Source organism: Ambystoma mexicanum, chromosome 1p (assembly GCF_040938575.1).
Source record: "Ambystoma mexicanum isolate Mex_15411 chromosome 1p, UKY_AmexF1_1, whole genome shotgun sequence".
Lineage (NCBI taxonomy): Eukaryota > Metazoa > Chordata > Amphibia > Caudata > Ambystomatidae > Ambystoma > Ambystoma mexicanum.
This window is the reverse complement of record NC_090921.1, coordinates 1,459,565,172-1,459,579,983: the sequence shown is the minus strand read 5'-3', so window position 1 is coordinate 1,459,579,983 and position 14,812 is coordinate 1,459,565,172. Positions and strand designations below refer to the sequence as shown.

Here is a 14,812-nt window from a genome sequence, read left to right as displayed (position 1 = left end):
ACATGAAGAGTTATGAGCAGCCGTGAATAACTGATTCCTGTGTGGCATTCTCCTTTTCATAGTCATTAATATAGTATAAGAAAACCTATCTGTCATTTTTTAAATTGAATTTCTGTTTAATTTTCTCCAATATCGCATAGTAAAGGTTTGCCGCGACTTTGCAATCTTAGCCAAAGTTACATGTGTCTTTTACCCATTTCAAAGTGCTTCTTCCATCCCCTCCTGATCTGAAGTGTGTACTGTTGTTTATATTATAGCTCATGTGTTAGGACCTGTTTAGTGTTGCTTTCCTTAGCATTTCTACGCATTTAAGCATGTTTGCACACTTTTGCATTATTTTACAAAGCCATTTTCACCTGTCAGTTTAAAAGAGCCTATTTCCAAAAATGGGTTTCTCTCTTGTTTAGGGAGGGAAGATTGTATCTACACTCTAGACCTTGTCTTTCATTCCTGAATACCTGCTGATTACTCACATTGGTGTAGGATTGCTCATTTGTATTTAAACAAAACTTTGCAGGGGGGAATATTAACCTTAAGGCTATCTGTTTACAAATCAAAACTGCTCTTTTGCCTGCGTTTTCTATTCTGCATCATCATAAGTGAATGCAATTGATTTGCTTATTTTTTTAATTGTATTGTCACCGCTTATATATACAACTTATGTGTGATTTGAATATTAAATATATAAATAAATATTTACCTTTACAAACTAGCCTGATTCCTGTTTCAGTGTGACCTGGGGGGTATTTTGAGATGGGTGTGATATGAGTGGTATATCATTCAGAATATTGAACTTATAGAGAAAAATAAATAAGGGTTTCATTGCGCACTACATTGCTAGGCGAGACCTGGGTGTGTGCCTGATTGAAATCCCTTACAGGCCCAGGATCATCCACATTCTATTTGATGCTGGGCCCAGGGGCAGTGCAGAGAGGACCCCCTGGCCTGCCTCACAATGCTGTTTATTGGGCAGGGGTGTGTCATATGGTGTGTGCATCTGCCCCTATACTTTTAAATGAATTCATAAACAGGAGTAGTATACTGCTGGCTTTGCAGGAGGGCTATTCCAAAAAGAAGCTGCATATAATTTCATGGTAGCCTCATCCTATGTAGGGCATTCTTGTGTAAAACCAGGACCCCTGGCACGGTACAACTAGGTTGACAGAAAGGGAAGGTTTGCTTGTCCCGCCCACACAGATAAAATAAGGCCTGGAAGTGCTGGAATCAGGGATCCCGTGATTCACGGCTAAAGCACGGCACCCCATACTCAAGCAACAGGCATGAGTGATCGTGCACCAAGAAACGTGTATTCATCTGGTTCACATGGGCCATGTAATATCTGCTGTGTATGGTGCAGGAAACTCTGTGGGTGCAGCCCCACTTCCTGCATTTATCTTCAGACTTCTCATGGACCCTACTGGCTCCACACAACATCTTCATTTGTATTTTTATTTGTATTTATTGATTTATAAAGCGCCTTACACCAAGGCGCTGTACAGTGGAACAACTTAGTACATAAAAACATAAACAATATAACGGTGGAAGTAAAATTACAATATGAATCATTCAACAAAACAATGAAAAGAGCAATTAACTGAAGGGGAAAGGGGGAATGGGGGAGTGGGACTGGGTAGGGGGGGAGCGGTGGTGATGAGTTGGAGGAGGGAAAGGGAAGGGAGAGAGAGGGGAGGCAGGAGAGGGGAGAGAGATAGTCAAGGGGAAAGAATAAGGAGGGAGGGGATGCAGAGGTGGGATGGGGTTTGAAGGAGGAGAATGGAGGAGGAGAGATTTAAGGGAAGTGCGAAATGAAGAGAAGGTAGGGGTGGAGCGGATTGCGAGAGGAAGGGAGTTCCAGTGCAGAGGCGCTAGGAGTTGGAAGGAGCAGAAACGGGAGGAGGCACAGGGGGAAGGAGGTAGAGTGAGGAAATGGTCAGTGGATCGAAGGGAACGGGAGGAGGAGCAGAAAGAGAGAAGGGAGGAGAGATAAGGAGGAGCGAGACCATGGAGGGATTTGAAGACAAGGCATAGAAAGTGAAATTTATGTTGAGAGTGAAATGGTAGCCAGCCAAGGTAAAATAGCGAAGTAGAGATGGAGTCACGGGAGGTAAGGAGACATAGGGTACGAACAGCAGAGTGGCAGATGGATTTAAGGGGGGCAAGATGAGATGTAGGTGGTCCAAAGAGTAGGGAAGAGCAATAGAAGAGGCGGGAGAAGATGAGGGAGGAGATTAAGAGTTTGGTAGCGTGGAAAGTGAGGGACGGATTTTGCGAATATTGAAGAGGTGGTAGCGACAGGTGCGAGAAGTGAGGGAAATATGTTGGGCGAAGGAGAGAGAGGAGTCAAAGAGAACGCCTAAATTACGAGCTTGGAGAGAGATAGGGAGATTAGAGGGAGGAAAGTGAATGAACGGGGGAGGAGAGGGAGGAGGAAGAGAGTTGGAGGGAAAGAATAGGACTTCGGTCTTGTCAGTGTTAAGAGAGAGAAAGCGGGAGGACATACAGTTCTTAATTGCAGTAAGGCAGGAAGAGAGTTTTTGGTGAAGGTCAGTTGAGAAGGAGGAGAAAGAGAGAAAGAGTTGAGTGTCGTCGGCATAGAAATGGTGGGGGATGCCAACGCATATGACACGCAGCTCTACCTTAAGATATCCGTAACTGAAGACTATACATAGACTCACATCACATTTTTGATCCAGTCCAGAATGTCTAGTATTTACCTGAAGCTCCATGCCACCAAGACTGAATTCCTACTGCTGGCCAACAGCACTGAACCCCTGACATGCAGACCTGGCAAGCCATTATAGAGCTTGAGGTCCTCACACCTCAGCTGCCCACATGTGCCAAGTTCCTCAGATTCTGCATTGACACACACCACTCCTTCAAGGAGCACACAGCAAGGAAGACAAAAATGTCTTGGTACCAAATTTCCTTCCTGCCGAAAATCAAGCCCTTCATCCCAGTAAATGACTTAATTTTTGCTCTGCAATCCTTGGTTCTCTTCCATCTGATCATGGCAAAGTCATTCTGGAAGTCAACCACCCTGACACCCCTGAGATGTGTCCTACAAGGTGCAGCATGTTTCATCAAAGGAATCTGTAAATTTGACCACATCTCCCCGATCCTCTACTAACTGTACTGGCTCCTGCTGCAAGCACTTTTCACCTTCAAATCCTGCTCGATCGTCTAAAAGGCCATTGCCCTTAGGTCCCCAAGCTACCTTACTGAGTAGCTCAGCATCTCCGGAAGCCTATGATCCACTAGAAGTAAAGACATGTGCAGACTTTAACGCTGCCACTGCAGGAAGAAAAGAACCAGAAGACAAGACTTCTCTGACTATGCCCCCAGACTCTGGAACTTCTGCCCCATCAACACGATACTCTCTTCTTTGCTTCTGCATTTCAGGAATGGCTCTTCCTTAACACCTAGGGCCACACACCCTACAATCCCCCTGCCCCTAATCTGAGACTGGGCGATCTACTCGCCCTGTTTCCTCCCCTGGATGCTTGTAGATCCCTTGCTGCCAAATGTGCTGCCTTCTCTCTCGTCCATTGTTTCTCCGCTTTCCTCACTGTCCCCCGCTTCCCCCCAATGACATGTACAGTGCTACGTTGCTTCCTGAATCAAGGTCTGTGCTCAATAAATATAATAATAATAAGCTGAAGAATACCCCAAATGAACCTGTATTTAACATGTCTATAAGTTTGGCTAGTATCGATCTCGCTTGGCTTTCTGATAACTGTTTATTAGTACTATCTCTATTTGGTAAAATAAGTAGCTATTTTCACTAGATGTGAAAAACCTAAAATGTACATGACAAAATATGCAGAACATAACAAAGAATTTAGCAGTGTGTGTATGATGACTGAGGAGTAATATATCATTTTAATTCTTTTTGTGAGTTATCACGTCACAGAACCTGCTTTACAGAAGAACCCAAAATGGGTGAAACTTTTATTCAATGAATATTCAGTTTGGTAAATTAGCAACAAAAAGGATTGAGACCACTCGTGAAGCAAGCAGGAAAAGAAGGTTACTACCTAAGTCCATTTTCTGTTCGGCTGGGTCTGTTGGTACGCCCCAAAACATGATGCTGGTGAGCATTGTACACAGCAGGAGAGAGAAGCAGCAGGACACCCTCTGCGCGCGAGTGAAGGGGCTTCTTGGTGAACGACTGAACACCGAGTACCAAATATGTCCGTCTCTGAAACCTTTTGACGTCTTCATGAAGAAGATGTTGCTAGTGATAAAAGAAGAAGGCACGTGGTTGAACTGTCCGTTCCTTAGCTTAACACCAAGCACGACGCACAAAGCCCTTACCCTGCTTGCCCAAGGCCATTCATGCTTAACACCAAGCACGACGCACAAAGCCCTTACCCTGCTTGCCCAAGGCCATTCATGCTTAACACCAAGCACGACGCACAAAGCCCTTACCCTGCTTGCCCAAGGCCATTCATGCTTAACACCAAGCACGACGCACAAAGCCCTTACCCTGCTTGCCCAAGGCCATTCATGCTTAACACCAAGCACGACGCACAAAGCCCTTACCCTGCTTGCCCAAGGCCATTCATGCTTAACACCAAGCACGACGCACAAAGCCCTTACCCTGCTTTCCCAAGGCCATTCATTGCGATTTAAATGTGTGTTTTCCACCAGGGCTTTATTTGAGCATACTGTATCTATGGCATGGTTAGTCCAAACCCCATGATATCTGCGATAATGAAAAATGGCCCATTTAACCCACTTTAAGACCCTGTGTTTGCTTGAACAAAAAAGCGTAGCCTGTATGAACTGTAAGAAGATATCTTTATGGAGACTGCATCATTCGGAGGTGCACATGTTTTGCAGACATGCTGCTTCCTCAGGACACAATACCAGCAGCTTTACTGGGGAATATTCTATCATTACTATTTTCTGCAACTCCATCCAGCCTGATTTTCCCATAACTATGCAATAGATTCCCCTTTACAGAGACACTACAGTCAGAGTGGGAACCTCAGCAGCTGCTTTGCACATGCAAACAAACTCTTAGTACTGTGTGCGCCATTCCCTAACGTGCCCTCCCTGAGCTTCCCATGGTATCCTGCTGAGTTCCTACTCTAGTCTCCATCTGTCTTTCTTATGTTTCCGCTGAATCTTCATTTACAGCTTCTTCATAGGTCTTTCCTAGGTTTTTAATCACAAGTTGAGCTATCTCCAGTCTGCTCATTTCCAGTGGAGTACCCAGTCACCCTGCTCCCGAGCTGTGTCCTGTTTATTGTCACCTCATTAATGGTGTATCCCTCTCTGCACTTGCACGTTCTGAATGCTCACAAGGCCTAGTAGGACCGCCTCTTTCTTTCTCTTCATTGTTATTATATTTGCCTATCATTCCCATGTTCCCGCCCCGTTGCCCTGTGGGTGCTTTGAAACACAATTTACTTGATGTGTAAGCACCTTACAAATGCACAATAAATAAATAAATGGTAGGTACCCAAGTGACATCAACTCTGCAGAAAGGGACGCTGACAACCCAAAACACAGAGATGATCAACTGGCATGGCATAGTGGAGACTGTGGAGGGAACACAGTTGGCAGTTCAAGTGCTCTATAACAGACATATGTCATGGGAAAATGACAGTCACAAGCAGTTCTAGAGCTGCCTGCCAAAAGCATGCCCCCAACCCCCCTGACTCTGAGGCAGGGGCACCAAAAGAACTAAACATTTTTTTAAAAACGATATTGGTGTGTGCACTTCCTGGCTGTACCCACCACTGTAGGGTAGTCACCCCCTCTTGAAACCTCCACTCTGGCCTGACAAGCCTCAAGCACTCCTACACTGTCTGATGGTTCGCAGACTCTTAGGGTGCAAGAATAAATTCAAACTCTGTAGGTTCAAAGCCAAACCAGGGGAACATTTTATTTTATGGGGAGCAGAGGGGAGTGCACTAACTTATCCATACATCCCCACAAACCAGTGGGGGAAGTGGGCAGGAGCATTTGGGAGCGGTGCTCCTCTACTTTAAAAAAAAAGTGTTACTGTTCATATACTTTTGTTTTAAAAAGAAACCGTCCCGGAATGGTTTCGTTTTAAAATAAATAAAAGTGTAGGAAGAAGTTGAAACCTCCACTTCAGTGCAATGCACTGAACATTCCCTTAAACCCCAGTTGTGTTTGTTTGGGGGTTTGGGTTGCGCGTGGGAGGGTGTGTGGTGATGGGGTTTGTAGGGAGCGTGGGCATGCCAGCAGGGAACATTTACTTCTTTTCACACACTTCAACCACTGCCTTAGACTTCCACTGGTGTTTCTTTTTGCAATGTGTCGCTGTGAGTTTTCAGGGGTTCCTTACCCTATCCATATGGCCTTCATTGCTGATTCTATAGGCCTTTCTCTAGTTGATGGATCTAGGTTTCCTTAACTATATAGAAATCCTTCTGCCTGCTTCAGAACATGGCCATGTAGTTTGAATTAGCCAAATAATTACTATAAAAAAATGTGTTACGTCTTCCATGGCAAAGAGGGCGTGGTTCCACTTCAAGGCTTTAATGTTTCAAGGTGTCCTTTGACACCAGAAGGGCGGGGGACGGTAGGTACCTGAACTGCTTCATGTCCTCTTCAGTGGCTGCGCTGAACACCTTGTCCAGGACACATTCTCCGACATCGATGGACAGCCAGGAGTTGCAGAGGAAATACCATTTTTGATCTAAAGCCACGTCGTGAACGAGTACCCGATTCACATACCTGCGGAACAAAATAAGGGTGAGGCTTAAGCGCATTCAAGTCTGACTTCACCCTTGGCATATTCCTCTGTTCTACCATGCCAAAAAGAATGCTCTTCAATGAACCTGTGCAAGTGGTCTTCACAAACTGCACTCTGGACACACTACATACTGACACTGAATTTGCTGGTTCTTGCAAGGGAAAACGGAATGGATGCTAACATCGATAATAGGACTTTGTTCTCACTATTCCATTCTAAATGTTTTTTTACCATATGTACAGGTTAAACTACTGGATTATTCCTCTTCTCAAGTGCATTGTCACTGCGACTTAAGTTGGTTTAAAGCATGCTGTGGTCCCCGTGTGAGCTATGGGACACCCCCCCCCCCCGAGTTACCCGATCCCTCTAGGTGGCTTACCAGGACGGGCGATCGCCAGAATTGTCATGCCACAGTCTGACACTTTGCAAGTCCCCAAGTGGAAACAGAGTAGTCAACACAAAAATATCCACCCCTCCACGCTCAAACACTGGCTTCTCTGGGTCGTAGAGGTGGTGCGGGTCACTCTCTCCCTCGGAGCCATAAATGGTTATGGTCACCTGCAATGCACATGGGTACAATCGAAAGGTTGGCATTTACCTACAACATCCATTTATGATCATTTGCACTGTTATTACATTCATTAGTGCACAGTCTACACACTGCACCCCTGAGGCACAAAAGGTCACGCACAAAGCTGCAACGTGCTGTGTGTCGGACTTCCATGGTTGCGGTATCCAGACCGGCAGAAGGAGGCAGCCGCAGGCCGGACCCAAGTCAGTATAGGGGGGACAGTGGGTGGAGTCGGCAGAGATGCACTGCGCAGTGGATGGGTTATGGGGGAGGTGAGAACCCCTCGAAAGGAAACAGAAGACAGCTGTGAAAAAAAGGCTGACCTTGCGGGTGCAGCCTTTTCGGCGTAGAATCTGCAAGGTTGGCCTTTTAATCACAACCTTCGGACACAAGCCCATTCATTAATATCCCTTATAAATGTATAATAATGCATGATTGGTTAGTTATAACACGCTTAATACGCAGAGGTTTCGAAGCACGGACACAGGGATCGAACATGTGTTGCTCCGCGCCTTTGTTGCCCCTGAGCTATCCTCCCTAGCTATCTCGAGTTATCCTTCCTTGACCACATCTATCTGCCCTAGCTTGTATCACAAGAAGAAAACTCATTTGGTTGGATTTATTCAAATTTCCAGCGGGCCAGTAATTCAATATAATATCAGTAAGACGGGCGCCTTAAAAATAGACATTCAAAGGATCAGTCCAATTATCTATCTCACAACAAATTCTAACTCTAAGAAAGGCTTGCATGTATCCCAGCTGTTTCCCCATGACCCCTGTAAGTAGACTATGAATGTTAATGTCAGTATGCATCACAATTATCCCAGAATAGTTTGCTTATGTTGGGCGGGGGGGGGGGGGGGGAGGGGGTTCATGGTTTTGTAAGTAATGTTTTTTAATATCCTACCAAAGCATGAATTTCAAAACATTATGCTTTAGATTGTTTATTAAACATTCAGCACTTGGTAGAAAAGCTATTAAAACATTTAAAATATGAAAACATTTGTTCTGTTTGTTGTGCAATGTTTGCTCCTGTTCTGATACTGCCAGAGGAATCCTCGTTGTTGGCCACTCCCCCTCCTCCCCAGCCAAGAGATAATTGTTCAAGAAGATGCTCTTAAATTGATTTTGCCAAAGCATAGAGCCATAGTCGTACATTCTGCAAGACACTGTGTACCTTGGAAGTAGTGGCTGCCCCTCTGCGATGCCCCGTGTACACAGTAACAAAGTAGCGATACTGGGCGAACGGGTCATTATCTTCCAGCACTGTGATGGAGACCTGCAGGAGAGACACGAGAAGTTACACCCACCCATTCACAGCTTGGGCCCTTCTGGGGCTGCGGTCAGTGCATGTGTGGATATACTATGAGAGGATACATATTTGCATGCATTACACATTTCCAGCCGAGCACAGAGCATGTTTTAGGTCCTAACCCTGGGGATCTTATCTAGGGCAGGAAGTGTAACACATTTTAGCTTAATTCTTGGTATGAGCATCATTGACCTAAAAACATTTGACCTAAAACATTGGATCACATTTTTGACCTTTTTTTTTCGTCAAATGTAATGAACTATGTATATGGGGTGGGTAAGGGTATAGATTAGGTTGAGGGGAAGTGGGGAGACTGCAGGGGTCTCCCCCCACATGTAAGACTAAAAAAAGGTCAAATAAATTCGATCAAATGTGATTAGATCAAAGGTTTTAGGTCAAATAGGCCCAAACCTTATTCTTATTTGTGTCAAAAGATAACACACTTTACTTCACTTTGAAGGAACTTAAACATAGTGAAATCAACCAGGTGCAATACATGTAAGCGTGCAGGGTAAAAGAGCAAACATTTATTTATGTCACAGCAAAAGCTTATGCTCCATTAATGTGCTCTTTTTCAATAATATATATATATTTTACTTTCTATACCCTTAACAATCTAATTTTGATAGGCAGTGCTGGAATCATAATACGATCCATATGAGGAGTGTGTCAAGCTGCAGCATTTCGCTTCCGCACACGTCATGAAATGAAGTGTACAATTTCAACCATTTCACAAAATGGAAAGTTTTCTCGCTCTGGACGTGCAATCCTCAAAATTGGATTTGGTGGGTGCTTAAGTTTTCATAGCTTATGCTAGTGGAATCCATTGTGCTAGGGGAGATACACAAAGCTGCGTTTTTCCCTTCCTCAAACTGCTTTCATCCAAAAAGAATTCAGCTCACTTTTTCAAGCAGAGGATACTAATGCAGAAGACTCTCAAAGATGAGTGCAAATGAAAGGAGCTCACAGAATGTGCTGGCTTCATTTGCGCTATTTTCTGAAATGTGCGGGTGACCTTATTCTCAAAGGGGATCTGCGCATGTCCGAAGGGGTTGGACTGAAGTCCCGCCTCTTTGCATATATTAGTGGCGGGTATGACTGGCTCCCGGAAACCAGGTTACTGGGAGCCTATGTCACACAGACGGACACTGTTAGAAAGACCAAAGCTTTTCCATCCCTGCGTGGGGGGCGGGAATACAAGTGTGACAGCTGTAGTTTAAACAACTGCAGTCAGAATGAACAAAACAAGCATTGGCAATGCCAATTTTGCATTTATAGGCACCAGGGTGTTAAGAGGAGAGCGCAAAGTCTCAAAGGAGGATGCGATAAGGGGTGCAAGTGTGAGCTGTAATTGTATTTCGTTATTTATAATGCACTTAATAGCCAGAGTTTTTGAAGCACGGACCCGGGGAATTGAACCTGTGTTGCTCTCCATCATCTTGTTACCAAGGTGAGAACGTTGCCCCTGAGCTATCCTCCGGAGCAAACAGAATGACAAGGGGGATACAGCAAGGGAGGAAGTCATTGATAGACGGTGCCATTGATAATCAGTAAGAGGAAACATGAACGAGAAAGACCGAGAGTGACAGCGTAACAAATAAAGTGAGAGTGTGTGAGGAAGGATGAGAGGGGATAGGGAGAGATGATAAGGTGGGTGGGGCTGGAGAGAAGGGTGGTCGAGTTGAGTAGAGAAAGAGGGGGTAGGATGGGTGAGGGAAGAGAGTGAATGTAATCACATACTCTTGTGTAGTGAAGTTAGAGTGAGATTTAATGTTTTGCCTCGTATCATTCACTTTGGTTAAATAGAGAAGAAAGAATTTTAACATAGTCTGCAATTTCATCACTTCATCACCCATTGACATGCTCAGAGCCAACATCAGTGACAAAACGGTGCACTCAAGATCTGTGCAAATCTTGCCCATTACCCATAGGAATCATCTGTACGCAGGCGGCGATCAGTTTAAAAATAGCGTCGCCTCCCAAATGCCTGCCATAGCTGACAACCAGGCCAGAATGACATGCAGTCCGACGTAATATGGACAGAGGTCTGTAGAGGTAATGGTTAGATAATTTACCGGTAATCTTCAATACTCTTAGTCCTCTTAGTCGTTTCACTCCCCAGTATGGACAGCTCTTCCCCAGTATGAACAGCTCTTCTCTGCCTCCCTTTCATGGGAAGGGACCCTTGAATTGGCTGAGGGATACAAACTGAAGACGCATGGGTAACAGGGAGCATATGCCTCCGAAGGAGGGCCAGAGTCAACGAAGAAGAAAGCTTCGAAGAGGGATACTGAAGAGTAGGCCGGGCCTCACACGTAAGTACTGGGACGAGGAAGAGTCGAACTCAAAGTAATGAAGATTACCAGTATGTAATCCAACCAATATGGTTATTGGTGTTGGAATTGGTGTTACACCATTTCTGTGGTCAAGAACCAGCTTGGAATTGATACTTTTATGTGTGCCATTGCATCACTGCGTGCCTGAGTCTGTGGGCTATGGTCACTGTATCTACCCTTTTTTGACTGTGTCAGGCCATCCATTTGTTAAATTGTACTGCACGCATATTTCTGTGATGTTGAACTATAGTGTATGACTCACTCCATTGATAAGTTCAGGGTCTAGACAAGTGGAGTATCACTACCATTTGTAAAATGGGACTTTGTCTTCCCTTATGCCAGCGCCGGATTAATGCTTCTGTCCCAATCAAGGTAAGACCATGGAGCCAAACACCTCAGCATGGTCTCATGTTGGCACACACTTATTTAGCATTCCGTCACTATTAGTTTTGACTGCATTCCCAACACCCCTTGTTGCAATTGGTTGTTCAATTGTTACATGACTGCAAGGGAATTACCGGAGACAAATGTTAAATTGCCCAGAGCTGTCTATGTCATTTCTGTGATGCCTGTTTATTTGACATTGGGCCTCATTCCGAGTCCGGTGTTAACTCTGCCGGTGCTACCTGTGGGTTGCCGGTCCGGTAATAACGGTGCCTGTAGGCTTACCAGCACCATTGTTTCCAGAACGGCACACTTGTAATGAGGCCCATTGACTTTTTTGGAATTGCAGATGTCATGTCATCATGCATAACAAGCTGCATGCCTGTTTCGTAGAGTGGCACAAATCTGACTTTTTCACAAGTGCATGAGGGGTGGTTAAATAAGTATTTAATGAAGTAGGAGAGTGTGTTGACTTCTTGGATGTTCAAATTACACCCAAGGCCCCAGAATTTGAAACCACGCTGTACTACAAACCGACTGACCGCAATAACCTTCTTCACAGGCTTAGCTTCCACCCGCTATCCACAATCAAAAGCTTACCATACAGTCAACTATTACGTGTGAAACTGATAGTCAACTCAGAGACAGAGCAACAACATGAGCAGGTAGGGATGTTCAACAGATTTAAGGAGAGAGGTTTTGCTGTTAACAACGGCCCAGTAATTAGTAACGTCAAGCATTTCACTGTTAGTACCTGCATTCAAATGCATAACTCTTTAGTCAATTCAATTCTTGATGTGGGTTTAGTACTTGTATGCCAGGTGATTGATTGCAAGGGTAGAGAGGGAACATGAGACCACTTATTCTCAGAGCAGTCCATAAGTGGGTGCTTTCAGACTTAAAGGAGAAAGTTAACTGCTTGTAACATTGAAACTGCACTAGAATGGTCTCATTAGAATGCATAAAGAAGTTAGATGCCCCACACATATAAGTTTACTCCTCACCCACCGCTTGTGAAGTTAGCACCTCTCCCAACATTTGAAGGGTTAGCACCCCCCTCCGCTGAAATATAGGTTTAATTGTGCCCCTGGACACAAGCACACTCACCATTCAGCATACACACACACATGCACACCCAGCCACCCATACATTTAAGTGTGTACCCTTTCACCAGCCAGGCAGACCCAGGCAGCCACCCATAAATGTAAATGTGTACCCTTTCACCATACCGGCACATGCACCCAGGAAGCCACCCATACATTTAAGTGTGCACCCTTACACAATACAGGCACACCCAGGCAGCCACCCATACGTGTAAGTGTACACCCTTATACACTCACACACGAACGTGTCATGGGGTTGACGGGAGCCCTATTACTTCTAAAAGAAATGATTTCTTTTTGAAGTCACCTCGACTTCATAAAGAAATTATTTCTGTTAAGGACAGGACCATAATGGAAATAATTTCTTCATGAAGGCAGAGTGACTTCAAAAAGAAACTATTTCTTTTTGAACTCATAGAGATCCCCCACCCCATGACATGGAGGCCTCCAGCCTAGAGGCTTCCATGTCATGGGGTGGGGGGAGCCCTCGTACTTCAAAAAGAAATAGTTTATTTTTGTAGTCATTCTGTCTTCATAAAGAAATTATTTCTGTTACCTGTAACAGAAATAATGTCTTTATGAAGGCAAAGTGCGTAAAACAAATGTTTTAGTTTTTTTAGTCCAGGGAGGCCCCGCTCCCAAGACATGCGTTGGCGGGCCACCTGCACCGCAGGCGGTACAGAGGCCCCTGTTACACCAGTGTCATCAGAATGTCCCGATTCTGTCACTTGAAGCAGTAGAATTGTTGTTTCCCAGGTGGCGGCCGCTATACAACACAAAGCAACCACCGCCATGCCGGCCATCACACAGTAAACAAAGGCACGTTCCCGCTGGAAGGCTCCAATGGCTGCACTTAGAGCCATTACAACGGCATGCAATTATTAAATGCAGCAAACCTTCTAGCTCACTGGTGCCTCTCACATTGATGCAAACCTTCTATTGCACGCACTCTAATCCTACGACAGCAAACATTTGCAATAATTCCAACCTGCCGTAAAAAAAATCCCCTGCACCTCCGGAGGAAGTGCCGGTCGCCATGAAGGCATCCAGGCAAGGATGGCCGTTGCCACGCACGACCCCCACTACTCCACTCCTACCTTCCTACTCCTGCAATCGCTCCTTCCTATGATCTGCTGATGCAGCTGGATCAGCACTTTAGCATTAGGTCGTTTTGCTTTGGCATGGCAACTAGCCTACTACGAGATGAAATGGCAGAAGCACATCCCTTATAGAAGCAAATCAAGGCCTGGCCGGTGCTTCAATTTTTCATCCAGCAAGTGTCGGTCAGTTGCCATGCCAATGCGATAGTCTGCTCCCGAACTCCCCTTTCTCACTTACAGTTTACAGTATCAATGTTTTGGTATTAGGTGGCGCTAGCCCCACCAAATCCGCTAAAACCAAAAAAGCATGACAGGGTGAGAAATTACCCTGTCATGATTTGCGCATCCCCCTGCACCTGTTCCCAATAGGTGCAGTGGAATGTGACTAATTTCTGTGCATTAAAACGCACATCTCATTTGCAAATTCTAGATGCACTTTTAAATGCACAGAAATGCCCCCTTATTTGAGCAAATGTGCAAAGAGGTGAAAAGGGGCTTCTAAATGAGCGTGTCAATGCTCTTTGTGGATTGGGGGGGCCTCTTTTTTTGGTGCAAGTGAGGAAATGCGATAGTGCATCACCTCACTTGCGCCAGAAAACGTTTTTATGAACTCATTACGAGTTTGGTGGTAATTAGTATTAGTATTGCCATTTATTAAATTTATACAGCGCTTTACACCAAAGCGCTTTACAAGAGGAACAAACAAAATACAACAAGCATTAAATAACAATTGAATCAAAACCAGAAAACAGTACAAGAAACAATTCCATCAGAATAAGAGGCAAACTCGTTTTACTCTTACGGTCACACAGTCCCGTGGATTTACTGCGCAGTAACAAGTGGGGTAATAGCAGAGTTAGACCTCATTTATAGAGTCCACAGGACTCGATAGCGAATGAAAGAATTACCACCACTTTACTGCTGTTTTTACCAGCACTGCCAAATCGTTATTAGGTCCTAAAAACTGAAGTTATTTCTCGCACACCATTATAAATTGCTTCCAGTTCAAAATGGATGATAGAGAATGCCATGAAGGGAAAACAAGCTGGTACTGGCCAGACAGTATATGTTTATGTTTCAAATGTATATAGCGTGCCAGGTACCCTAACGCTTAAGGGCGTTGAGCACAAACTCAAGACAGTCAGACAAAAACCAGAAAGGTGATAAGAAGAGAAAGCAGTATCATGGGAGGGCCAGGTCCAATAGATGGAATACATAAATCTATAAGAAGAAAAACGTGTTCAGACCTTTCTTAAAGTCCTCAGTGGATGCA

The 14,812-nt window shown here is 44.7% G+C and overlaps 1 protein-coding gene across 3 annotated transcripts in view; it reads right to left on the bottom strand.

Moving 5' to 3' along the window:
• LOC138455382 (polycystin-1-like protein 2) overlaps window positions 1-14,812 on the bottom strand; it is a 900,768-nt gene that overhangs the window by 332,042 nt on the left and 553,914 nt on the right. For all 3 annotated transcript variants that reach the window (XM_069607102.1, XM_069607103.1, XM_069607104.1), the window contains 4 exons: window positions 8,482-8,583; window positions 7,113-7,291; window positions 6,568-6,714; window positions 4,035-4,234 (listed from right to left, as the gene is read on the bottom strand). In XM_069607102.1, coding sequence (XP_069463203.1) covers window positions 4,035-4,234; window positions 6,568-6,714; window positions 7,113-7,291; window positions 8,482-8,583 — 628 coding nt within the window. The remainder of the gene's footprint in view (window positions 1-4,034; window positions 4,235-6,567; window positions 6,715-7,112; window positions 7,292-8,481; window positions 8,584-14,812) is intronic.